Source organism: Miniopterus natalensis, chromosome 5, assembly GCF_054644295.1.
Source record: "Miniopterus natalensis isolate mMinNat1 chromosome 5, mMinNat1.hap1, whole genome shotgun sequence".
In the NCBI taxonomy this organism is placed as follows: Eukaryota; Metazoa; Chordata; class Mammalia; order Chiroptera; family Miniopteridae; genus Miniopterus; species Miniopterus natalensis.
The window spans coordinates 90,739,948-90,767,360 of NC_142085.1; the positions used below are offsets into that span (position 1 = coordinate 90,739,948).

At 48.4% G+C, this 27,413-nt stretch overlaps 1 protein-coding gene across 2 annotated transcripts; it reads left to right on the top strand.

Moving 5' to 3' along the window:
• Positions 1-26,486, top strand: CEP43 (centrosomal protein 43). 2 transcript variants are annotated; one of them, XM_087817748.1, is made up of 13 exons: positions 1-108; positions 439-492; positions 3,554-3,608; positions 4,030-4,118; positions 4,963-5,100; positions 7,625-7,705; positions 10,111-10,170; positions 15,630-15,850; positions 16,831-16,943; positions 18,215-18,283; positions 22,613-22,652; positions 23,429-23,525; positions 24,548-26,486. In XM_087817748.1, the coding sequence occupies exons 1-13, from the start codon at positions 1-3 to the stop codon at positions 24,626-24,628; spliced, it is 1,206 nt and encodes a 401-aa protein (XP_087673874.1). In that variant the 3' UTR covers positions 24,629-26,486. The 2 variants fall into 2 exon arrangements, with proteins under 2 accessions (XP_087673874.1, XP_087673875.1); XM_087817749.1 differs by lacking the exons at positions 22,613-22,652; positions 23,429-23,525; positions 24,548-26,486 and adding an exon at positions 19,273-21,562.
• The last annotated feature ends 927 nt before the right edge of the window (positions 26,487-27,413 follow it).

The following is a 27,413-nucleotide window of genomic DNA, read 5'->3' on the forward strand; positions in this document are numbered from 1 at the left end:
ATGGCGGCGACGGCGACGGCGGCCGCGGTGGCGGCCGAGGAGGACACGGAGCTGCGGGACCTGCTGGTGCAGACGCTGGAGAACAGCGGGGTCCTCAACCGCATCAAGGTCGGCGGGAGGCCTGGCCGCCTGCGGGGGCGCCGCCGAGCGCGCGGCCGCGGGGCCTGTGGGGACGGCGGGCGTCACAGAGGGACGGGGCCCCTGGGGGCCGCCGGGGGCGGGAACGGGGCCGGGGCCGGGGCCGGGGCCGGGGCGGGCGACCTACCTCCGGGGTCGGGGCCCGGGCCCCGCATCCCCAGCTGCTCGCGCGGCGGGCTGCGGGCCGCGTGGCGCGTGTCTGGGACCCGGCTCCTCGGGCGCCGCTCCCGGGGCGGGCGCGGGGGGCGGGGCGGGGGTCGCCCGGAAGCTGCTCGGCCCCAGCGCCCTTTTGTCTCCCAGGCGGAGCTGCGGGCGGCCGTGTTCCTGGCGCTGGAGGAGCAGGAGAAGGTGGAGGTAGGACGTCCCGGGATCTGCCGGCCGCCGAGGTCGCCTCCGAGTGCCCGCTGCGGTCGGGGCGGGAGCTCGGGCGGCCGCGGGCTGCGTCCCTTTATCCGAGGCGGGGGTCGGAGTCACCCTTCTGCGGCCGGGAGGCGGGCGCCGCGGAGCCTCGAGGGTCGCCCCGCCGCGGAGGCCCCGCCGTCACAGCTCCTGCGGGCGCCTGGAGCCCTGGGGCAAGTGCTCGGGCGCCTTCCCCTGAGCCGCCGCGGGTCCTCGTGTCCGCCGGCCGCGCCTCCGCGGGCAGGTGCGCGGGCTCCTCGCGGCCCCGCCCCGTGCGCGGCCGGGACGCTGTCCGCGGGGCCCGCCGCCACCTCCGGCTTCACCCTGCTCAGGGCCTCGCCGGCCCCTCGGACCAGATGCCGGCTCCTCGTTACCTCCGGAGCCCTTCGCTTGGCTCCTCGGCGTGTCCAGTGTCAGCCTCCCCTTCCGCTGGTCTGGACCCCGTGGACCATACGTCAGATCCTCACCTCGTGGCTGCACTCGGTCTGGAAGAAAGTCTTACTGGTCATTGAAGTCAGCACGCTAACTCCCTCCCTCCCGCCTGTGCACCCTGGAGCAGAGTCCCCAAGCCCGCGGGTTGCTGATGTCCCTGAATGGTGGCCACCACCCTGGCGAGGCCCTTCGGCCTCACTCCTGACTGACGGTCTAGTGCCTGGGGGGACCAGGCGCATCAGGTGGTCAGGCTGTGTCCTCCCCCAGAGGAGCTCCTGTGTCTGTGCCTCCCTCCTGCAGAGGAGGCTCGGCTGCGGCTGCCTTCGGGCGCTGTCAGCTCCTCCGGGAGGCCCTGTATCTCAGCCTCGCTCTTGCTGTTGTCTCCTCGCTGGAGCTTGAAAACTGTTCCCTCCACTGTATTTTCCCCTCACAGGCACGTTTTGAAAGAGTGTGTCTGCACTGTTTCTTATGCCCCAGGCGCCCTTTAACCCGGTAGCACCCCTAAGCTCATTACTGCTGCACCTAAGTGCTTTCTGCTGCGGTCAAGAAGGATCCTCATTGAGAATATCTTAGTTCTCGCCTATCTAAGCTCCCTTTGTGGCACCTGGCGTTGTTAATCCCTCTTTCCGTCCTGAAAATCTCCTTTGACTTTGGGGAATTTTTTCTGTTCGTTTCCTCTTGATCACTCTGTTTCTTCAGCATGGTCTTTCTCCTGCTCACCTCCTTGGGGTCCTCGGTGCAGTGTCCCAGAGTTGTCATTCTGTATCCTGTCCCTGAACAGCCATCACCACACCAGCAGCCTCAGCCCCACATCTCGCATCTGCTTCGCCGCCTGAGCTTCAGGACGTGTGCCACACGCCTGCTCACCTGATCTTTCTTATGGGGACTTTACTTAGCCAGGCAAGAGATCAGAGAGGCCCTGCTCTTCCTCCCACGTGTCTGGCCTGGTTCTCTGTCGGTTCTGTACCTGATATGTCTGAGGAGGTTCCCGGCTGCCCCGTGGCCTATGCTTAGCTATTTCTTTTCCAGGTCACTTCCCCTCTCCTCCTGCCTTCACTGCTGTCCCTGTCCGTCTTCCTGAAGCCCTTTCTCCATGCTGCTCCCTCGTGGGCTATTCGCAGTACACTTGATCTTGCCCCTGCACTTTCTTTAAATATTTCAGTTGACTCAACATCTTACAGTTTTCTATAGCAGCCACTGAGGACCTTTGTGGTCTTTACCCTCCTTGTCTTTTTTGAGTTTTCTTAAAACTTAATTGAGGTATAATGGACCTACAGTAAATTCAATAGACTTAAAATGTATAATTTGATACATTATAACATATTTATGCATCTGTGGAACAGTCAAGATAGTAGACATGTCCATGACCTTTAAAGTTTCCTCAACGCGCCCTGGCCGGGTGGTTCAGTTGGTTGAGAGTCGTCCCTTAAACCCAAAGGTTGTGGGTTTGATTCCCAGTCCGTGCATATGGGAGGTAACTGATTGATGTTTCTCACATTGATGTCTCTCCCCCTGTCTCTGAAGTCAATAAAGAAACATATTCTCGGGTAAGGATTAAAAAGAAAGTTTCCTCAAGTCTCTCCACACCCCTTTGTAATACCCCCAGCCCTTGCCCCACCCTGGGCAACCCAAGTGTTTCTAACAGCTGGGCAATTGGGATCGTACAGCATGTACTCTTATTTTTGGGTCTGGCAGTGTTCACTCAGCATACTGAATTTAAGATTCATCCACATGGTGGTGTGTTGGTAGATGGCTCCACCTGGTTCCTGTGTAGTGTTCCACTGTAGAATGTACAGTTGGTTAGTCGTTCACCTGTTGGTGGACATTTGGGTGGTTTCCACTTTTCAACTCTTGTAAATAAGGCTGCTGTGAACATTCATGTACATGTTTGTTGCTTGGATCTGTACTTTCTTTGCTCTTGAGGAAATATCTAGGAGGGTAGATCACATGGCAGGGGTGTCTTTTACTTTTTAAAACACTCCCAGACTGCTTTCTAGAGTGGTTGCCCCATGTTCCTCAGCCGTGTATAAGGCTGCCCCTATACCTGTACTCACGTAGCCTGCTTGAAGGAGCTTCCATGTACTACAAGGTTTTTTTCTTTATTTACTCAAATAAGTTGGCCTGTGCACCATGTAAAGTTATGTGTCCTCCCACAGGTGGACTAAGAAGGAGCGTGTGTAATTCAAGTCCTGTTCGTAGTGAGTGTGTCATGAGTGGTGGGTCGCTGAGATGACAGTATCAAACTTCATATAGTTGATGGTTATTTTTATAAGTAAACTTAATGTCATTTCACATGAGTATTTGAAGATCTGGCTTCTAAAGTAGTTAAATTAATAAGCAACTTATAAAACATTTAAAAGTGAGGACAAGTCTCCTATGCAGTTTAGTTTTATCATTTTGAGACACTCTTTAAGTAGCACAGAACAGTTTTCTTAGTCATCAGTAGTTGTGGAATGGGGTTGACCATAGTTTTATGGGTGACAATATTTCATTTATATCTTTGTCAGAAAATTATCCTGTAATCCACATTTTGTAGTTTTCATGATAAACACATGACACTTACAGTATTTCATTTTTTTAACAGAACAAAACCCCTTTAGTCAACGAGAGCCTGAGAAAGTTTTTAAATACAAAAGACGGTAAGATGTTCCGCTCTTCTTTCTTATTTTGTCTGTCTCTTAAGTTTTCAAATTGTGACTTCACTTGGGAGAAATCAAGAATTTCAGATTATTTTTTAGAGTCTGTGATTCTGGTAGGTCTTTATTTTAAAATCAGATTTTATTGGACAACAGTTAAATTGCTTTGCCTATTACTGATCATGGGAAGTTGTTGGATAAACCAGTTTTGCTGTAAGACGCAGAACTCTGATCTGTTGATGAACTGTCACAGTGTCTTCCTGATAGTCACTGCCAGACTGGGACCCTAATGGAAACATGGGGAGACCGGGTTTTCATACTTAACTGTACTTTCCTCCCATTGATGTAGCTTGTCCTGTTCAAGTGTTGGTGGAGAAGCTGCAGGCTCAGGGACTTGCTCACCATCTCTTTCTCCTCTTTGCAGGCCGGCTGGTGGCTAGTCTGGTGGCAGAATTTCTTCAGTTCTTTAATCTTGACTTCACCTTGGCCGTTTTCCAACCTGAAACTAGCGCAGTAAGAATGATTTTTGCATCACCTTTGAAGCCTTTGATACAAATGAGTTCATTATAAGGTGAAACTTAACATTTGACAGCTTTCAGTGTCCTGCATAAAGATGGTTTTTGTAGTTACCTGTTTTTCTTAAATACCATATGAACTGGCAGCAGGTTCCAGGTTCCCTGCCTTATTTAACTAAGAAGGAGTGTTGTAAAGTTGATTTGTTATGATAATAGACTATACCTGTTAATGTAGAATTTGGTAAAAGAAGTATAGAAGCTGGTAAAAGAAATATAAAATAAACCCCCCCCCCCAACTCTTACATTTGCCATGTGAAAAATTCCAAATAGAAATGTGCTCATGTTGTGGTGTGGTATTTTATGTGTTTATGTCACACACATGAGCAACTGTGCTTCCTGTGGAAAGAAAGAATATCATTAAACATTGTGGTGTTGGAGTCCACTGCCCCATTCAGTGAGTATTTGGGAGTAAGCCTCAGGTTGGGGTGAACCACCAGTGACTCCTGTGGCAACTTGCAGTCCCCCTCTCCCTGCAAATACATATATGTACATACATTCCCCCCAAAATGTATACAAACTTGAATAATGATAAAGGCAGTGTTTATTAAAATACACTTCATTTTCCAAATGTAATAGAATCAGCTCTTAAAGTGTGTATCCATTTTGGGGGATATCCTGTATATGTAATTTTTAAAAATGGACATTTCGTTCATTAGAAAAACAGTCTCTGAGTTTAGAGATGTCTTTAAGATCTGACAATATTTTTTCTTTAAACTCTGAAAATAATTTTGTTATATATTTCTGCACTTATAGCTTGCTTTTTCATCTTATTTCTTCCCTAGTTTCAAGGTCTTGAAGGTCGAGAGAATTTAGCCCGGGACTTAGGTATTATTGAAGCGGAAGGTACTGTGGGTGGACCCTTGTTATTGGAAGTGATCAGACGCTGTCAGCAGAAAGAGAGAGGGCCCGCCTGTGCAGAGGTGGGTGCAGTCCTGTGCTTTTTCATCTTCTATTAATACAAACATAGTGAACCAAGGTGTAAATAAATTTTTCCTTAGAAACAAAATGAAACATTCAGATCGTATAAGGGCACGTCTTAATGAAAACAAGAGGTGTAGACACTCTGAGGCTGCTGCTACCCCTGTTCTATTGATGGACCCTGCTCCCCCACTGACTAATGCTAACCTCCTCAATCCCGTGCTGACTAGTGCTAACCTCCCTGCTCCCCTGCTGACTAGTGCTAACCTCCCTAACCCCCTCCTGACTAATGCTAACCTCCCCAATCTCCTGCTGATCAGTGTAATCTCCCCACTGACTTGTGCTAACCTCCCCAATCCCCCACTGACTAGTATAACCTCCCTGCTGACTAGTGCTAACCTCCTGGCTCCTCTGGAGATGGGATCCAAGAGGTTTTCGTGGGCTGCACGGGAAATGCTGAGAACACGCCACTAGAGTCAGTTGTCATTTTAGTGCTATTTAAACAGAAAAAGGCCAACTTGCAGGGTAGTTAATATTTTAACTGAAAGCCTTTTTTAAACTAGACCTAAAATATTTGAGCTACTGGTTTTGCTTAGTTTTTAAACATTTTCAAATTTCTGTGTTTTTGATTAGCCATTACGTTTCTTACTCTTATCTTTCCTTTTTAGAAACAGTGCTAGAGAGATTAATAGTCTGATTTCTACTTATGGAAAGGTACTGCTGACAGGTATAGACAGCATTTTAACTGTCCAGATACTATAGCTGGTTACACATGTGCTTCTAGGCACAGCTGAGGGGTAAGAATGTGGAGGGTGTGGCTGCCGGCCATTTCTTCTGTCTGGACAGTGTCAGGGTTTTCTGTTAGTGTCTTGGAAAATCAGTAAAGCTTGACGGAGAACTCATGGCATAATAAATAGGTTCTTCTAATTAAAAATAAAATATAGGACAGTTTTATGTGCAGTGCTAGAAAAATTGAGAGCTATTCAAGATAAGATGTTTTCATGAGAAAATGGACATTTAAATGATGGTTTGTGATTTTAGAGGAAGTGTCATACAATAAATGATTAGCTCTAAACATTTTGAGTAATTATTTTTACTCAGAAGGGGGCATTGTTGTGAAATTTTGTTCAGCTCAGCCTTAACCAGAGAGCAGGGCAGTGCCTCTGGGCAGGCAAATCAGGTGGTCTGTCCAGAGCACAGGCTGTCACCACAGCTTGTGCATCGTAACTTCATTCACACATAATTATTTGACAAGATTTTGCTGTGCGCTTATAGGATGGGCACTGAGCCGTACATACAGTTAAGGAACCCCAGACAGTTATCGTGCCCACTCTCTCCTGAGCCAGCAGTCTGTAGGCAGTGGTGACAGCTCCTGGCTTCTGAGGCCTTGACCTGTCTCTCTCCGTGCTTCCCTTTCATTTCCAGTCCAGCTGCTCCTGGGTTCACCTCACGCATGGTGGTTGCCCATGTTTTCTCCTGGGTTTGCTCTTCCTCCCTTAGTGCACTGGGGACAGCTTGGACTCTGGGGCCAGGCTGCTTAGGTTCACACCCCAGCTCGGCCTTGCCCTGCGTGCGGCATCTTCGGTCACTCACCTCCATGTGCCTTAGCTCCTCCCCTTTGAAGTGCAGGTAGCAGGAGGGTCAGCCTGGTGAGCTGCAGTGAGGACTGAAGGCACCAGTCTGTGTGAAGCTCTTGGGACGGTGCTGGGCATTGGTGATGGGACAACACTGGCCATTGTGATGACTGTTCCTGGTTTTGTTGCCGTTACTGTTGGATGACTCCCTAAGTCCCGCTCAGCCCTTTCCCCTGCTCGAGACCAGAATTTCAGACCCCTCCCATGGCACAGCCATCCGGTTACCCACGGAACGCTGGAGCCCTGCAAAAGGGCGATTCATTCTCTACTCCCAGCAAAGTGAGAGCAACACCGACAGTGTTCTTTTCCAGTCCTCCTTCCACATGTCTGTTCACGTGGTTCTCTCCCTCCCACCCCTTGCTTCCAGCCCAGGGACTTGCCTGAGTACTCCCTGAGCTGTCTGTCCTTTGCTTTGCCTAATGGTTTTGTGAAGATACCCAGTGAGGCCGGGACAGGAGCCAGGGCCCTGAGAAGTAGAGAGAAAGTGGTGGGAGGGGAAGGAAGTGAGGGCTGCCCTTTGAAGAGATTGGCGTCTGCCAGAGAGTGGAACTCGATGACATTTCTTGGGACAAATGAAGCAGGGCAGCCAGTCCTGGGGTGGGAAGAGCAAGTGTCTGCCAAGTGAGATAGGACCAGTGAGGAGTTGGGCAGGGAAGAGGGCTTAATGGTGCAGACTGAGTGAGTGACATGCTCTACAGGTAATCAGAATCCAAGTGTGTTTTGCTTTTTTAAATTAAAATTGGGAAAATCTAGTAAGGGTATTTACATTAATTAGGAAGAAATCAACATACCAACATGTGTAGTGGTTTTAAATGTTAACGTTCTGTTGAGGTGTAATTAGTATGTTTATGTTTTATTTGTAAATGTTTTCATTTTAAACTGAATATTTTAGGGTGCGCTAGATCTGGCTGATCTACATTCTCCACCAAAGTCACCAGACGGAAAACCGAGCTCACACACAGGTCCCAGCAAGGTAAGTGGGCAGGGCACAGGGATGGTCCAGACCGAGTTGCCCAGCTCGGGGTTTCCTCTCTAGTCTTGCTCGTTACACACTGTGTTGCTTTGTAACACAGGTGCTGTTCAGTTTTTTGACAGTGATTTCCTCCTTTTGATGAAGTATGTATTTTTAAAAGTTATTTTGCTTTAATTGCTAGTTTTTTGAATTTTGTGGCATAGAGAGGAATATCCTATTAAATAACAAAATTGTAGAATTGTTGGACTCATTTGGTACTTTGAAATTTTGTTCCCCTTTTCATTTATACATTCCTAACTTGAGAATATTCAGGAATATAAAATGTTGTGCTGACTACTGTAGATGGTGCCCAGGCTTGGAATTGTAAGCCATGGTGGTGGGTATTTATGTTAAGGAGCCGTTTTGAGGATTTATGAGAAGGTCTGTGCTTGGGTTATGTGTGTGTGGTCTAGGAGTGGTCAAAGTGAGGGCCTGCTGGTTCAGGGATGTGGTGTAATGGAAATGAATCGAGAGGAACACTCGGGTTCAAAGTCAGGGGTCTTCATGCTAGTGACAGGCATGGGTGGGATGGTGGTCCTCAGGAGCGTGTTGTCTCTGGGATGTGCTGGAGCAGGGCGCAGGGATAGAACCTGTTCTTGCCAAAGGGCGGCTTTCGCGGAGCATGGTGACTGGCCCTCTGGCTCCACCCTGGGAGCAGTCAGGTGAGGCTCCTGGTGCAGCCGGGCTGGGGGATACCTGTGGGCCCTCTCTGATTAGGCGCACTTGGGGAGGTGGCAGCCACGGCTGCTTGTTGGGGGCCTGGGCACAGGCACGGGCAGATGGCTCCTGCTGTTGTTGATCCTCTTTATTGTTTAAATGTAGAAATGAAAGGAATTGGATACTTTGTTTCTAACCAAGCAGAGAGACCCTTGTACTGTTGATGCTGGTAACTTTTCTCAGGTCTGGTACCTGCTCTGCAGGGAGCTGGGTCCCTGAAGGCTTTTCCCCCCTGATGCTCATGGGGAGAACAGAACAGAGAACCAGATCGTGAGTCAACTCAAAGAGTCCCTTGAAGTGAATTACAGAGAGAAGAGCCTTTGTAAAGAGTGTGGCTTTCTGTGAAAATACCTGGCTTTAGAAGGATTAAAATTAACTCATATTCCAAATACCATATTAGTAGTACCTAGCACGTTGAGCTATTTGGAAGTTCCCTTTTTAGCAAGTAATTATTTTTTAAAGCAAAGTAGCAATGCTAACCTTTCACATGTGGTATGTCTTCAAGATAAAAAATGTCTGTTTTACATATTCTAATTCTCTTCATATTTTTTAGGACTTAAGAATTATGATGAGAACCTGATGTTTTAAGTTGGTTAGGAAATGTTGCTCTAAACCAGCGATTTTTCAACCAGTGAGCCGCAAGAACTTTTAAAACATGCAACACCTGACTGTTTAGTCAGGGGCACTGACCCCTTCTCCTTAGAGCGTCAGATTTAAAAATGACCACAGCCAACACTACAATAGCCGTCCAGTGTGAATGAGTCAAAATTATACCAATTATTTTGGTCAGATTGGCAAAAGATACGTTTTTTTGTGAGCTGCAGAATTTTAGTCATTAGTTTATGTGCCATGAGATGGAAAAGGTGGGAAAATCGCTGCCCTAAACAATCCCAGAGAAGGGATAGAGATTTCTGAGGTTGATTAGAGAACAGAAACCAGACCTTCAGGCGGCCCCACACTCCTTCACCTGCTGACTGTTTTTCGTGGAGCCTCAGCCTCAGTCATGTTTACAGGCCTGTGTGGCAGTGGCTGCGTCTAGAGTGCCACAGCTCATCTCTGCTGGGCCTGGACTCATGTACAGTTCCATTTTAGTTTGGGATTCCAGTGCTTTCCTCACCGGCTTCCTCCCTTCCCTCAGTGGTCTGGGAGTCACTGGGGACCCTAGAAGGGCCTGTGCCTAAGGGGGGCCTCCTAGTCTGGAGAGCCACAGGGAGCACAAGGGACTCTGGGAAGTGTGGCCAAGCACAGGGTCCGGCAGCCCTCGGGAGCCTGCTTTGTGTGCCCCTGAGGAGGGGAGGGCAAGGCCAGGCCAGCGCAGTCCTAACTGCAGCTGCTCAGGAGTTCAGGCCTGGCTTTCTCAGAAGGCTGCTCAATGGAGCACCAAAGAGCTTGCCCATGCAGTGGGGCAGGGCTACAGTGTCCACATTGACCGGTAACTGTTGGGCAGAGTATTTAAACATGAATTGAACCCCTTGAGGAAGAGAGTTAAGAAAAGACCAAAAAAGTGGGTTTCTAAGAGAAACACATTAATCGATGTCTCCATTTTTTAGAAATTTTCTAATAGGAATCCTTGTTAGTTTGTTTATAAATTAGTTTACTTTTAAAGATTTATACTTTGTGGTAAAATATCATTTTATTCTCATGCTCAGATACCAAGGTATAAACGACAAGGTAAGAAGAAGACAAGCGGGCAGAAGTCTGGTGCCAAGGTAACGCGCATGAGGGCAGAGGAACGGGCAGCCCCGCTGGGCAGGCCGGCCTGTGTGGGCCCCACTGGGCCTGCAATCCATGGGCCTGGGGTCACCTCTTTGAAATGTCACACTCTTACCTGTAGTCAGACATGGTAAAGTCATGGTGGCATAAACAGGAAGTAATTTGACTCTCAGTTTTTATCCAGGTGAAAATCATACTGCCATATATATATATACACGCGTGCGCTGCTCCCTCCTGCACGCCCCTTACTAGGGATCGGGCCTGCACCCTGGGCATGTGCCCTGACTGGGAATCAAACTGTGACCTTCTGGTTCATAGGTCGAGGCTCAACCTCTGAGCCACACCAGCCGGGCCATACTATTATACTTTTAAATTACACTGTCAGTTTTATGTTGAGGATTCCTTGGTTTTTGGCAACAAAAAAAGTTGAAAATACTTTTGAATGGATGGCCATGTACGTATTCTTAACATTATGATTTTTATCTGAGGTCAGTAGACATAATACTACTTTTTGCTACATTCCAGTTGGTAAGTTAAAGGCTAAATTTAGTTTCCTTCAGACGTTTTGTGCTCAGCAGCTGTGAAACCATCACACATTGCTGAGGAGGGCAGTCCCACAGTGAGCAGCTATGGCTGCTTCCTTCCCAAAAATGAACTAAGCCAGTAAACCAGCCACTTTTAAATTTTAGGTATTAGAGTCTTAGGAGCATTATCCATCAGTCAGTTTTTACACGAGTTTAGAGTAAGATAACTGTACTTAGCTTTTAATTCTGTGGAGTTCGTGGTTCTGTTGATCCTTGGTTCTTGGATCGATCCCTGCGGACCTCCAGAATGGAAGGGTTTACAGTGTGTCTGCTATGTTGGTGGCTTTTCGTCTGTGGGTTTCAATGGTATATTCCTGTCATCGTGTTTGTTTACACTATTTTTTATGCCTTACCATACAAGATGTTTTAAAATGTTATTTAGCAAGTATGTCTGAACACTTACCTAGAGAAGCTCATGTGTTAAGTGCTCCGGGTGCGACATTTAATACAGTCCTCACTTCAGTAGCTTACAGTCTAATTGAATTAAGACATACCTTAAGAAAGATAAGTAAAAATATAAAACAGCATATTTTTTATAGATGCTTTTCATCAGTTTCTTGGACTTTTTAAAAAAATTAAGAGCATATTTTATATTACCAAGCTTTCATAATCTTGTTGTTCTCATGGGTCTAAAGAGGTTGGAACGTTTTGAAGAAGTAGATACACAGAAACAGCCCACGGAGACTCAGTTCACTCTGTGCATGGAGCAGCTTGGTGGGCCAGGCTTCCTTCTAGGGCAGGGCCTCAGACACTCCCAGACCCGAGGGTGGCTGAAGAGTCTGAACAGGCCCATATCCTGTAGTTCCTGAACCCAAAGGTTTTATTTTGAAACCTTTTTCTTCTACTTCCTGGTCTTGTTGCAGAACTGCTGTAGAAATCTGTCATACCCAGCAGTTTCCAGCCTCAGAGATGTTTCTTAGCTCTTCTTCCTCTGCCTTTCCGCTTTGCCTTGTGCATGCAGCAGGTTTCCCATATCCTTAATGCCCCACTATCCTAACATCTTAATAACTCCACACCAAGCCACACGTATGTGGTCATTGAGGTTGTACACAGCCGGACTCCAGGGGGCGCCATTCACACGCAGGCAGGTAGCTAGCATTCTCAGCTGGGCAGAGCTCAGAGTTTGGCCCTTGTCCAGGAACATGGGTGGAACAGCAGGAGAGCACCGGGCAGGGCACAAGCAAGGCCTGTGGGTGTGTCTTATTGCTTCTTTTGTATGCAGAAGGCCTGTTTTGAATGGCTCCTTCAGAGACCCTTAGCTGTTTTCAGGGAAGCTATATTACAAAGGCCCTTTGAAAAATCATTCCTATGTATATAAAAATTACTGTTGTGAACCTGTCAAAATGCAAAGCAAGATCTAAGGTTTTTAAACTAATTTAACATGGGTAAAATAAAAGTTATATTTCTGGGTTTTGCTATTGTTACCAGTCTATAAAGGATGGACACAAGAATTAGAAGGCTAGGTGGTGGGAGGAGGGTGTTTCTTTAATGAGTTAGCATTTTTTTTAACTCTATGCTAACCCTTCCAAAGTGTGACCTGTTTCAGTGTGAACCATTTGTCGCTGTCTGAAAGAGCATCAGAACTTAAGCAGACTCTGAAGGCACCGCTAACTTGGGGTTTTCCGCTCACTTAGAGAAACTGAGTGAGATATCCCATGTTTGAGTTCTTAATGTAACTTAGAGTAAGATGCTTCTCTATCACATTAAATATAATGTGGAAGGTCAGCCTTTTTATAATCAGTTTTCAGGTGTTTTAAAACTAGTGTGTATTGAGGTATTTTTTGCTTTGAGGTCTTTAAAAAGGGCCATTTCTTAAATAATTCTTGGATAAGCCCAGCTTCACGTCGATTTAGGGCAGTGATGGGGATCCCACTGTGTGTACGTTTGGGGTGAGGTGTTTCTGTGTTTTTCAGACACCTCAATTTTCTAGATAAACCGGGCATTGTCATTCCCTTCACACATACACCCATACCCATTCTGAATGCATGAATGCACGTGGTGAGCAGTGTGCCCAGCACTCGGCCCTTACCGTCCTGCGTGGCCAGCAGCCCAATCCTGGTTGCTTCAGAAGCAAGACCTGACATCTGGGCACTACTGTCCACTGGGCCCCAAGCAGCTGGCTGGGTAGGGCGGTGCATGGAGCAGCTGTGCAGGGTCGTCTGCTAGTCTGATTTCAAAGCCAGAGAACTGGTCCCCTTGTGCACCTGTGGGAGTTACAAATTGCTAATAGAACATAGGAAGAGTTTCTGTAGAAAAACGGTTTTTAGAAAGGAGTTAGAATTTTTGTGAATCTTGAATTCCACAGTTGTTTACTTTCTAGGTGAATGAAACTTTTAAGAGTGAGTGTGTGTGTGTGTGTGCACACGCGTGCGCTACAGCTATAGTAAAATTACTTTTCTAAATTTATTGGTAAGTCTTGGGTCAGATGCTGCCTTTGGCGGGTTTGAGGAGGGGCGCTAGGGTGGGGGGTTAAGGGGCAGGAAGAAAATTTGCATGAACTTCTGAAACTTGGAAAACTTTGGCTTTGATGTTTCTCTATTATGAGCATTTCAGAATAAGCCTTTAGTTTAGAAAAGCAATTAATTTTTTTCTAGGTTCATAAGACATTCTAGTGATAATTCAAGTTTTTGGCTATTGGAAGATTAGTAGTTATTTTCACTGTGAAACCTCTCTCTGTGATGTTAATTTTCTGTTAATCTAGAAATTTTCCATAAAGCTTATTAGTCTTAAGATCCACTGAGGGAATTGAGTGGCTGCTGCAGTGCTGTGCAGTAGTTCTCCAATTTTAGGAAGAGACCAAGCTTTATTATAATAAATACCTTGGTTGAGAACAGTTTTCACCCTGGCTGGTGGTCCTGGAGGCTGGAAGTCTGAGAGGCAGGAGTCTACAGGGAGAGTCTGTTCCAGGCCTGCCCACCTTCCCATGGCTCGGGCAGTCCCAGGCTTGTCCCCATTGTCACATTCTTGGTGGTCTCTTGTGTGTCGACACTCTGCTGTAAGGACACCAGCTTGTTGGGTTAAGGGCCTGTCCTGCTGAATATGACCTTGCTGGCTACCTCTGTGGCTCCCCTATTGTAAGTAAAGGCACACTCTCCAGTACTGGAGGTCGGCCTCAGCGGGTGTGCAGGGAGTGAGTTCTGAGACCGCTGTGGATTCTCCACGTTGTCGTTGGCTGTTGGCCGCTGGCCGCACTTCTCCGTGTTTGATGCTGCGTACCAGGAAAACTTCAAGGAAGTTGTCAGGAGATTTTTTAACTTTCTGCTGCTTTGAAAATATCTTGTGTTGTCTAACAGGATGAGGACTTGGTGTTTATTTTTGCAGACAGCTCTTTTCAATCATTAATTGCTCTGATAGCATGTGGACGTATAACTCCATACAAGGCCCAAACACCGTACAGCATAGATAATGCCCACTGTCGACTAATCATGGTCTCTAGCTAGTGTAAAACAGAAACGTGTCTTAATATGTGCCCAGTGCATTGTCTATACGCACATGAAAGCAGAAACATCTGACCCACATGTTACCCCTGGCCGGCTTCAAGTCTTTGGCTTCCCCAGCCTCCCAGCCTCCTTAACTCCTAGTAATGATGAGACTGGAAAGTGCTGCTCTAGTTTAGTTCTCAAGGACGCTCATGCTGGAAGGGCATTGCATTTTGTGCGAAGCTGCAGTAGCAGCGCAGCATGGACTGTGTCCCCGCCCATGTGAGGAGCGTGCCCTTCTCTCTCAGGGTGGAAGGCGGGGCTTGGGAAATTGCCATTTTGAACCCACAAAAACTGCAGTTTCATAGGACTCAACCTAAGAGCATAACACACATACTAAGCACTGGCCTCTGGAGTCAGGTTGTGATGTTTACCTTACCCCTGAACTCCCCAGCTACCTTGGCAAGTGGCTGAACTGCTTGTACATCTTTTCTACATTTGCTTGCAAAGCAGAGTGAATATGCCCCACACCATGGGGTCGAGGGTTAAAATGACATAACGTGAGAAGCATTGAAGGCTTTTAATAAATGTCAGCTACTTCTATTACTGTCATTCATATCCTTTGTTTTTGTTGTCATCTTTATTGTTGACATAGGCATGTCTAAGGGCAAAAAGAAATCAACAAAGGACAGAATCAAGCCAGGTTGTGAGGGTCAGGGCCCACTGAGAACAAGGAATTGCGCACAGTTTCCTGCAGCTTCTCCAGAGCAGTGGGACAGGAGTGAAAGTGCTGAGTCTTGTGTATTGGTCTAGATTCACAGGGACGTGGCACACGTGCTATGGACATTCAGGGGAGGTGTGGGTTGGGGAGTCCTCTGACGTCCCAGTTAAGGCCAGTGCTGTCCTGGTAGCAGATCTTGACATTAGGAAGGGGGGTTGTAGAGGCGGTGTCTCTTACCTTATGTTGTCGGCTGTATCAGGCGCTGGGTGGAAAAGTGCTGTTTACTTTGTTTTAATACTTGGTTCATCTGTGTGAGCTAATCTTCCTTCTCTGCTTTACTAGTAATGCCTTTTATTTCAAGCTGAAAACATTAATTTGTGGTAACTTATGAAGCAATGATACATATGTAAGAGGAAATGCAAAGTTATTTATAATGGAGTAGGTATAGCAAAGGTGTTTACACTTAGGGAGTGAGAAGGAATGGCGTTTACGTGGTTCTTTGACATTGTCCCTTCAAAAGTGGGCAGTTCCCCAGAGCCTGGGGGTGAGGGGATAAGTGGTAGGTTGCTTTGGACCTCAGGCAGTTAGCTGCAAGACCCCTACCCCCCCACACACATGTGCTCACACACTCACATACAGAGATTTGCATATGTTCACGACTTTTTATTATTTAAAACATTAGAGTTTTATTTTACCAAGGAGCCCTTCTCTCTCCTGTCTCTCTCGAGAAGGGCGGCAGTGATGCTAGTCACAGCGATACAAGCGTCTCCTCATCAGAACCAAAGAGCAGAAGCAGTCTTCACCTCCTGGCCCATGAAGCAAAAACCGGGTCTTTCTTAAACAATCCCAGTCTAGACGCCCAGGACAGAGCTGGCCCCGGCCCACAAGACGACGTGGATGAAGACTCTTTCTTTGATGACCCCCTTCCCGAGCCCGAGAAAACCTACGGCTGGTGAGTCCTCGGTTTTGGGTTATCAGAACAGAGGCTTAAAAATATAATTACTGAATGGTTTATTTACAGTTAAGGAATGGTGAGCTGCTAAAGGTTCTGTACGTATTGGATTTGTAAGTCTGGTTTTGTGTCATCAAAGCCTTCTGTGTTGTAAGGCAGTTCCAGATATAGGGAACCTAGGTGTTACTCCTTCCGTAGGCAGGTGTGCCAGCTGCTGTTGGAGCTGCAGGGCCCAGGGGTGATACAGGCAAAACCTCTGCTGATGGGGCAGAGGCCACTGTAAGAGGCACAGCGAGCTGTGTCAGGAGAGCAGGGTAGTGAAGGGAGGGAGTGGGGAGGGACGGGGGGTGCAGGTTTCCATAGGGTGTCAGAGAAGGCCTGCCTTCCAGGGGCTGTTGAGCAGAGAACCAGAGGAGGTATTACAGGTTTGAGTGGGCTCAAGAAAGAACAGGAGGAGAGGACTATAGATGGTGAATACTTTTCTGGTGAACTTTATTGTAAGGCTTAGGGGCCAAGGAATGGGGTGGGGCCGGAGGGCAGGCGTGGGGTCGAGAACCATTAAAGTGGGCAACATAACAGCACCTGTGTATGTTGATAAGAACAGTCCCATTTTAAAGAGGGAAGTTGATGGTGTAGGGACTGAGGATTTCTAGAGAGCTACACTCGAGGCCCAGGGCCTTTGTCCTGGCTGGGGGTGGAAGTGTGTGGGTGCGCTGTAGGCGGAGGGTGTGATGGTAGGAGACAGGACTCCTGTGTTGTCCTGCCCGCATTTCTGATAGAATCACAGACAGTGAAGGTGATTCTATGATTGGATGTCATACAGAATTGTGGGGAGCGGGGAGCGGATGTTGCCTTTCGGTGCTGCGTACTTTGTATATTCTTTATGGTGCAGCCACTGTTCCCATGAGACCTGCGTAAGCTGCTCTGTTCTAGTGCAGGAGGTAAGAGCACCACCTAACTGTGCACCTGTTTCTTGTTAGGAGAAGTGACCCCGGGAAGCAAGGAGGAAGCCTTGCCTCACTCTCTGATGCCCCGTCCTTGAGGAGCGGGCTCGGCTCCCTCCCTGGAGCCCCCTTATTGAAAGACTCCGAAAGTGAGTGCTGGACTGAAGAGGTGGACGCTGAATACTCATGTTTTTCTCTCTAACTTGTTCAGTAGTATATGATCATTGCTTATTTTTCCAGAAAAATGTATGCAGAATCAGAAAAGTAGCCCATAATTTTTCCATTCAGAACATTTTCTGTTAATACTGTGTTCTATTTTTTTAATTTTTAAAAGTATGGTTTGTATTCTGTTTTTCCTATGCCATCAAAGCACTATTAGGAAATTGACTTTCTAGCCCTCTGTCACATGCTACATACAATTTTAAACCTTCTCTCTTTTGGACATTTAGATTGATAAGTAGGATTTAATTCAGTTAGTTTAATAAGTATGTGTTTTGCAGATTGCGTGACACCACAGTGATCATCACAGGGTAAGAGGGATTTGGGCCTGACATGTCTTTCTGTGCAGCAGAGACAGACTGTCAGCTGCACGAGGAGTGACAGACACCCTACAGCACATGTCTCCTTCCCAAGCCCCCCACAGCCCCGTTACCCACAGTGACAGGACCCAGGGCTCACACCGGCAGATACGGAGATGAGCTTGGATACTGTATGTAGGAAACAGGGTTTGATCAGCACAGTGTTTAGAGCGTAACTGTGCCTCTTCTGACGTTTTCTAAAATGTAGATTAGCTCTGTTAGGAAATTACAGTGTGATTTGCACCATTTTGCATTACGTGATGCTACTGCAGGGCCTTCAGGCACACAAGATGGTCTGTGGTATCTCTTCACCCTCTGGCCCACCAGCCATGGGTCTGCGACTGTGGCCCCACCACATCGCCTCTGTCTTCTTTCCCACGTCATCATCACCTGCAGCAACAGAGTCCAGGGTATCGTGATGAGGTCACCCCAAACTGATTAGGGACAAATGGTGTAGAGGGGCATTGAGAACTAGGGGCTGAAGAAATAAAACCAGGGAGAGAAGCTCAGTTTGGTAAGTGAAATCGTGATTGAATTTTGCATCAGCAGAATTTAGAGGTCAAAGGAAAAGCAGTATGAGAGTAACGGTAGTCCATGTGGTCGTACGTAAGGAAGAAGCTGGGCAGAATCGTGGTGATGGTCGCAGTCTAGTAAAGAGTTGTGTGTGGTTAGGAAGGGGTGTGATGCGTGATGACACAGGCAGCCATTCATCATATCTGGTCATTTCCTGTTAGTTTATTAAGTAGCTGTTGCAAAGAAGCCCTTGTTCTGAAAAAAACTGATGTGGTTTAGAGACATTTGTGTTCTGTTGATTTAATGCCAATGTTTTTCCCTGTTTGCAGGTAAAAGGGGAAACGCGGTTTTGAAAGATCTGAAATTGGCGAACGATAAAGCTGGATCTCTGGGATTAGGTAACTAGATGTCCAGTTTTAGTGTTGAGTGCTCGGAGGTGATTATTTTATAGAATAAAATCGTAAATGATGTGAGGTATTCATCCTGCAGTGAACACCTCATGAGCACACGCCTGCCTGGTTCAGTGTGTCCAGGCTCAGCCCGTGTGCCGGGTAGACCTAGCAGCAGCCATGGCAGATGCTGCTGGTGGGTGTTAGGCAGGCCCTGCAGACTCTGTGGGTGGCAGGGGAGTCCGTGCACGTGGCATGAATGTGGGGAGCAGGTCCCCTAAAGCCAGCCCAGGCTTTCCTTCTGGAAAGGCCTCTCCTAGGAAGTGACCTCTCTGCTCAGGTGACCGGGCACAGTCCTGGGTGCTGAGAGCTCATGGTTAGGCCTAGGGAATTGCTCTGATGGGGGAGACAGACTTGTGCCGGCACTGTGGGTGTGGGGGATGGGTGTGATGCAGAGCAGCACCTGCGTTCCTGCAGCAGTGAGAGCCTCAGGGTGAGCACAGGGCCTCGCCTTGGCTCTCTGTCTGCAGACCCGGGACCATGTGATGGGACACTTCATGCCTTACTGGGTAGCTAACCGCGAGGATGCAGCTAGTGCAGCCGGTTCTCTGTCACCATTTCCTTCCTGCTTGGAGGACGGCGAGAGTGTGTGTGATACAGCTCTAGGCCTCCTAGTGCCGGCTCCCACCAGGCAGCTCTGGGCAGGCCTCACTGGCAGGGAGAGTGTGGCCCCCTGCCACACTTCTTAGACCACAGGCGTCTGAGAGGACGGCTCTCCTGCAGGAACAGTGCGGACGGTTTGGAAGTGGATGATTCAGAAAGTCCCAGATGGGGCACCTACTAAGTGCAGTAAGGAAACAGCTGTTCCCTCACTTGTTAGTGGGACTAATAACATCCACCTGATTGAGGAGTAACTACATTGGAAACTGTGGGCACATACAGGACAGTGCCCGGTAAATGTTAGCTTCCTTTTTACGCTACTTTGTTCCCGTTTGCAGCCACTTGCAGCAGCATAGATGTTTCCTGAGCTGCCGATGTGTCCCACAGGGACCTGGCCTCGTGGTGCCTCCAAGTTGCTGGTTGCGGGCTGGTCAGCCAGGTGCGCCTACTTCCTCCTGCTCATTTTCTTTCCCCTGAGGTGTGGCCACATTTCAGGTAGACATTCTCTTCCAAGGCCTGATGGAAAGTCTGCTCCCAGGACTTTTCCCCCATGAACAGCCACCCCTGGAGACCTGCCTTACCTCCAGCCTGATAGCCGCCCTGCCCTGTCGTGTGCTGGGCTCTGGTCTCTTACCTTTTCAGTGGCTCACTGTTGCCAAACCGTTGAGCTTCCCTGTGACTGCTCTGTTCTCCATCCACCTGTGAGGAGGAGCTGCCCAGAATCCTCCTCCTCCGTGAGGGTGGGGCCGTGCTGCTCAGAATGGGAAGGTGCTGGTAGGGGGAAGGTGTCCGTGCTTCTCCCTACTCTGCTGGCACCTGGAAGGACCCGGGCTGGGCGTTTGGTAGCTACACAGGTGACCTTAGCTGTTGACTTGCTAAATGTTTGGCCACTTGGCCAGACATTAGGGTTCAGTATAAATAAGCATTTTTTTCAGATTTGTTTAATGGTATTGCAATGGCATTGCTTCCTGTTTGTTTTTATTTTCATTGGAAATGTACATTACTTTCAGTATTTTAATAATACATAATGTTAGTGGACCAGCCTCGGACAGTAATGATGCTGGTGATGTGTGCCTGGCACTGTGCTAAGGGTCTGTTTTATTTAAACTTACCCCAAGAGGTAGGTGGTGTTATTATCTCCATTTTTACAGATGAGGAACCTGGGCCAAGGAGGCTTCTGAGATCACATGCACTGTTGTCAGAGCAGCAGATGCCCAGCCACTGCTCGCGCCCAGATGTTGAAATGCCACTTCAGTGGGAAGTGAGCTCTGAGCTCACAGATCAAGCTCTAGCCCAGCTTGCTGTGGTTCGGCAGATGGGGGCCAGTCACAGAGAGACAGACTTGGCACCGTTACAGTGCAAACCCACCCACTTTCTGTGCAGGGTTGAGCAGTTGATCCTTCAGGGTTTGTGGGCACGTGTGGTGTCACACTTTTTTTCACCATCCTTGACAAATGTAAAAGCCATTCTTAGCCTACAGTCTGTAGAAAAACAGGTTGTGGGCCAGATTTGGACTGTGAACCCAGCTTTCATGTATCTGTAGTCTGTGTGTCAGCAGGAAGTCAGGGTGTCATGGTCGTGAGTCCTGGCACAGCTATTCCCTGAGGGCTTGGTCTTGGATTGGCTCCAGACACTGGAGTGGGGTTCAGTTGGCTCCCTGTGTTCACACTGCAGCGCAGCCATCCCCACTGCCAGCTGAATTCTCACTTCTGCGCTGAGTTTACACGGGAACAGGGACGGGTCTTGGAGGCTGCCTCACGGCTCTGTGGTTTCTCTTGACGCTTGCAGACCAGCACCTGTGTGGTTATTTCAATAGACGCTTCCACCCCTTGTCCCCTCCTGTGCTCTGCCTGACAGTCTGAGGCCCCGAGTCATCTAGGCTGAGAATGCAGGTGGGCCGTTTACTCGAGAGATGCAAGCAATCTGGAAACTGGAGGCCACTCACCGATCAGCTGCAGGGATTCCTGACTCATTGTTGGCAGTGATCTGCCTATGGCTGAGCTGTGATTCTTGTCTTCATTTCTGAGTCCCTCCTCCCCACCCACACAGCCTCTCTGTCAGATATCAGCACACAGGCCACGTAGCCCTCAGCCTCAGTCGTCTGTGACTTGGGCCTCGCAGCAGACTCCAGCTGTCCTTCTCTTTATTTTTGCCTCCCAAGGACATTTCTTCCTGTGGGGTTTGGAGTGTGTGGGGAAAAAAAACAGGCCTCACGCACCTGTCCTCTTTCACTCCTCTCCCTTCTTTGCATTTATGCTGAAGTCCTGACCATGACCTTACTGGCCTCGGCCAGCCCTTCTGCTCTCTGCTCCTCTTGTCTTCTCCCCACCCTGCCCCTAGATTCATGATGCTATCTCTACCAGCTTCCGTGCTGATTTTCCAGCCACCACAGCCTCCCCATGTTGGGGCCTTTGCACATGTTTCTCCTTGGAACACACTTTTTCCCATGATGTGTGCACCTGGCTCCTTCTCTAGGCTTCCACTCAGCTGCCACTCAGCCTTCCCAGCCCCTCCCAGTTTCTGGCTTGCTCAGCTGCTCGCTGCCCCTTCTTTCCACTGGAGGGTGAACTCCGTGAGATCAGAGATGCCGCCTCACCCAGTGATGGGCCTTGGGACCCAGCAGTCACTGTCCTGTGGGAAAATGAATAACAACCAGGGGATTGTATCGAGAGAGGACCACCGTGTCTGACAGCTCACCCAGAACTCGATCCTCCTCAGCAGTGCCGGGACATGGTCATGGGCTGTCTGGTCTTCGGGGACCCATGGGCATCCCCAGCGGGAGCGTCTCTCTGGCTCGTTATTGAGTGTGGCTCCCTGTCAGGGTCCACACTCCTCCCTCGGTGGCCATGCGATCCCTGCATGTCTTCCACATGCAGTCACTCATGGTTAAGGTGGCTCTCGTGGACACTTAAGTGTTTGCTCTGCTGTTGACAGCCGTTTCCTCAGCGGCCCCCAGAAGATAGCAGGAGTGAGGGCAGTGGGGTCAGCTGTGCACTGTCCAGGCCCCAGGTGCCCTTCAGACACGGTGGGGCTGCATGGTTAGTGAGCGACCCTCCCTTCGCGGCATCCTTTTCACAGAGTTCACGGTGCACTGACGTCCTGGCCACATGTAACACTTCACCCAGCATTAACCTGTGGGGGCAGGTGACCAAGCTCAGAGCTGAGGGTCATCAGGGATGCTCACCAGCTCCCGGTCACAGGACTCAGTTCTGGGCCCCTGAACCAGCTCTGTTTGACTGAGGACGCCCTCATTGGCTGCACTCGTTTTTTAACTGGATTTCTGTTATAGAGTCAAAAACATAATAGGGGGTTGGGGCTAACACACTTCTGCTATATGTCCCATTACATCAAATGTTTAGTGTTAACATCAGATGACGTTATAAATGCTAAACACGCAACGTGATGCAGCTTCGATGTCTGGAATAAAAGGTGTTAACTGCACTTTATGTAGTTAAATAGTTATGTAGGATGTAACACTACTGCCTCTTAGGTAGGTTACTTTCTCATTTGCTTTTATATATGGGTAACTATTATTTCTGGTCTTTGGGACTTCTTTTGTAACGATACAGTATTATTCAGTAATGTAGTTTTTGAAAGAAAATGTGTGTGTTTAATTGTAGATAAATGGTTAAGTATGTTTATGTAAATGTAACATGTATCTTTCCCTAAACTTACCAGGGACTGGAGAAGATGATGACTATGTTGATGATTTTAACAGGTGAGAAAAAGAGTTGGACAACAAAGACACATCGTGAGCAGCTTCCGGACACTGGGAGGCTGACCGGTCACCCTGGTGCCTGTCGCAGTGGGCTTGTTCCCCTTTCATAGGACGGAATAAAGATAGTCCGTCCAGAGGTGTGCAGGGGGCTCTGGAAGCATGCCTCTGATTCCGAATCAGAATGTGGGTGTTCAGGAGACTGGATGAGAGTAAGATACAGAAGCAGCTGCATAGCTGACTCGGGTCTTGGAAGCAGTCAGGGCGCCATAGGATGAAGACCCCACCCGTCTGCTCCCCTCCTCTCGGTGGGAACCCTCCACATCTGCTTACACACGTTGCCCTCTCGCATATCTTTCTGATCCAGTTGACATGTAAGCATAGGTGTAGCATAGGAGTTGGCTAGTAATTAATTTGGAAGTAGTGTTTGTTGTGGATAGGTATGATTAGAAATTTTAAATGAGAGGCTGAGAATTTTATGTAACTAACAGGGTTTTTTTTCCCAATTGGGAATTTATGTTTACTTTTTAACAGAATGACTTACTATGCAGCAGTTGTTTTGAGATGGCAGCATGAACCTTACTTTTCTCATCTGTTCAGTTGACCACTCCTGCTGCCCTTCCCACATTATTTTAAGGGTCAAATGAGAACATGTGAAAGTAATGTTATTTATTATTTTAAAGGATTAAGATAAACATGTGAAAGGCTGAACAATGGTAGTTGCTCTGTAAATGTTTATATTCAGAGTTCTTATTTTTCTTCTTTCCCTCTGAAATTAGCACCAGCCATCGCTCAGAGAAAAGCGAGCTAAGTATTGGGGAGGAGATCGAGGAGGACCTTTCTGTAGATTTGGACGACGCCAACACCAGTGACAAGGTCAGCGGTCTGGTTCCCTGGAGGGCTCTTCCTGCCTGTTTGCTGCTGTGATTTACTGCTAAGCTTTGGAAATTTATACAAATTAGTAAAAACAGTTGAAAATTGAAAAGTTTATGACAGAATTACCTGAATTACAAAATTACCTGGCTCAAGTCTGAAAAGTGTATTAAGTGAAGATGTAAAACTGTGTCCATTGTCAGTCACTCTGGTCACTGGCCGGGTTTTCCAGAGCATCCGGTGTTATTGCTGGGCATCATTCTATGGGCGTGGAGGGCCATGGCAGGGCTGGGTCGTTTCGGAGAGGTCTCTGTGGAGGTTGGTGTGCGTGTGGTTGGTGTGCGTATGAGCCTGTGAGTGCAGGAGGTGTGGCTGAGGCTGTGCACCATGCCAGGGGCTCTGTACAGGCAGGTCAGGCACCAGACCTCCAGGGGAGACAGCTGAGCAGAAATGGCATTGGGTAGGATTAAGAATCTGTATCCAGGATCCAAATTGGCTTGTGGTTAGGTAGAGAGCAGAATGTACTTGGGTGTGTGAGATGGTGTCTCAGGATTGCATATTGGTGCCAAGAGAGCTGGGTCCACCTTAGAGGCTGTGGCTGCTGCAGCTGGTGGGAGTGGGGCTGTCCCGATGATCACGTGGGGGGAGGGGGAGCCTTTGAGGGGAGCAGCACTTGTAGTCGAGACAGTCTAAGGCAGCAAATCTGGGCTTGAGTCCTTACCGTCTGTGCCCTGAGAAAGCTTTTTAAAAATATGTTTTTATTGATTTTTAGAGAGAGAGAAACATTGATGAGAGAAAAACATATTGGCTGCCTGCTGCACACCCCCTACTGGGGATTGAGCCCGAAACCCAGGCATGTGCCCTGACTGGTAATTGAACTCGACCCTTCGGTGTGCGGGCCGACTTTAACCACATTGTAACACTGGCCAGGGCAAGATAATATTTAAATTATAGCGATATATTTTAAAAATACTTAAGACCCTACTTGCATTCTGATGCTTATCTTTTCTGTCTTGAACCACAAGCTCGAGGACCTGACCCAGGACCTAACAGTGTCCCAGCTCAGTGACGTGGCAGATTACCTGGAAGATGTGGCGCACACCTGAGGGAAGCAGGTCGCCGTCAGGACAGAGGACTCCACCCAGCTCCATTCATTTTCAGTCACTGCTGGAAGCCAGCTCTCTGTTGGTGCCTATGTTTCAAAATGACTGCAGATATTTTTCAGAATTAACTTTTCATTATACTAAACGAAATACTTCCTGTCGGAGCCCATGTCTGGAGGATTTATCGTCGTCTTCTGGTTGACCCGCGCATCTCACTGCGGGAATGAATTGGCTCAGATCATGGCAGGGGGTAAACCCACTAAAACAGCAGTGCTGAGAGCACAGTGAAGGGTGTCAGTAAAGCTGCAGGCCCCGCAGCCCTGGGCATGCGGCCTTGGCCTTCTAGAGTCCAGCAGGGTTGGTGCGGGCAGTGCTGCAGGGTGTGGCGGGACCGCAGCTTGGAGCCCAGCCCTAGGGGGGGACGGGTGTCAGCTCCTCCTTGTGCTTCCTTCCATTCGGAAGGTCTGTTAGACCGTTAAGGTTATTAAATATTCTCATGTGTGCTACTTAGTTTTGCTCGTTTTTAGAGAAACTTAGAGGCGGTTGTGGATTTTAATTGGTGCTGTTGTCACTGACAGCATTGTGGTTGCTGCCTTTAGTCTCGGGTGCTCTGTGAGAGCGCTCATTTATCATTTGTGACAATGTGAAACGCCAAATTCCAAAACCACCTGAAACCGTTGAGCAGTGCTTCCATTTTGGACCTGAGGGCTCGTTATGTTCAATCCAGGCTACACTGGTATAGTAGTGATGGCCCGAGACCATCCATAGCCAGGTGGACAAGCCTTCTGTGTGTACATAGTTTCTTTGTAACCCTGTAAAGTGCACCATGGGAGCATTTCGAGCCGTCACTCGCGTTCACTGTGCCCAGCGAGCTGATCACAGAGGTCACTGATACTCATGGTACTGAGCTGGACAGCTGGGAGCGACCATGCCTGTCGGTGTAATTACAAGAAAAGCTGTGACTGCGCGGTGAATTGTGTACTTTTTTATTTCAATTAAATGATGGCTTTTTACTGAAAGTCACCTTTACTAATAAAAGGAGTTCATTATCTCAGGAGGCAAGCAGACTTGGTGGTCTGTGTTGCCAGTTTTTCATTTCATGTTAGCCTCCGCGTTACAGAAATACTTGCTGGGCCCTATAGGTAAAGGGAGATGATACTGTAAGGACTAAGGTTGTATAACATTGGAATCTGAATCTAAAATTTAAGTAAAACTGAGCCATACACACAGAGAAAATAGGACAGAAAGTGGGCTGGGCAGCCTCGCTGTGCTGTCCCACCCTTGTGTGGGGGCCATGTTGTGGGTCTCAGCTGAGCTTTCCACGTTGTATGTGCGTGAACTGTGCTGCATGCAACGTGGCCTGTTGCTGACGCCCACATGGTGTGTGCTCGTGGTTCGGTGTGTTTCCCTGATACCATCTCTGCACAGTTGCTCTCTGTAGAGCTTTAGTCTGTCTGCCCCCTGGAGTCTGTCAGGTGTGTGATTTATCTGTTAATTGTCAGGAGCTAGATCTCAGTGAAATAGAGGACAGCAGGAGATGGCTTTTAATTTATGGAAACTTTTGAACAGTAGTACCTGAAATTTGTCATTTTTCTGTTACCCAGAGAGTCTGACCTTTTGGTAATATTTGGGGGGGGTGGGGGCAAAAATGCCCAGTGGAGCTTTCTCATCAGCGCTGCGTACGCCTGAATTGTAAATAATACAAAGTTCAGCTGTGAAGAGTTTCATTCCCATGTGTGTGCTTTGATTAGACAGGATTTGAGCGTGATTTGTGTTTTTTTGTTAAATACATATTGAAATATTAACCCATGAAATACATTTTTATGGAAATCCTGTATTTTACAATAGAGTTTTTCAAATACTAGGTCTCATTTTATTAGTGGTAACTGAAGGTGAATAAAAAGCTCTCACCTTCTCTGTTTTGTGGTGTGTGACAGTGACCAAGCGTCAGCTGTGGCCGTGGCAGTCTTGGTCTTCGTCTAGGCCCCTCCTCCTCGCTCCCAGCCAGCCCCAGCACCCACCCCCAGGCCTCTCTGGTCGCCCATCCCCCAGAACTGTGCCCGGCTGGCCCCTTTCCATCTCATTCTCAGAAGTTCCAGCCTGGAGGTGTTCCCCTGCCTGCCTGCCCCTCCGTCGCATTCACCCTGAGTACGCTCATCACCTCGTCCCTGTCTGAGGGGCTGCTGCTTGTCCAGAAGCTCCTTCAGCAGGAGCTGTGTTGAACCACTGTGTGCTTGGCTAACGCAGCGTCCGCCCACAGACTGCTCAGCAGGCTCTAAGCCATGGCAGGCGTCCTGGAAAGTGTCATTTCTGGCTGGGCAGCTGCCTCCCAACGACACTGAACCCCTGGGACCTCATGTGGTCCACTCCACCAGCTTCCATTCTAGGAAGGGGCAAATTTGGGAAACTCCATGGTAGAAACCAGGGCAGCTCCACTCTGAGTCATCCACACGGCTTCCGGAACAAAGGATCCCTGGCCCGGCCGCCGGGAAAAGGAGCAGCATGTTCCAAAGGCCCAGGCAGAGTGTATCTCAGCGGAGACGGTTCAGAAAACAAAATAAAAACTTCACTGCTCAAGATGGGCGATGACTCGTCCCTGAAACGCTGCTGTGAAGGTACAATCAGTGATTCTGATTAGAAAGTTGATGGGTTAAGTCATTCTGTAAAAGGGCTGAAAGGCAACTCAAAAGAAAAAAATTAGCCACCAGAATGACCAAGGTGGAGATAACAGCCCCAGGACGGCAGCATCACCAAGGACTGCAGTGGACATGCCCAGGTCAGGAGCTCC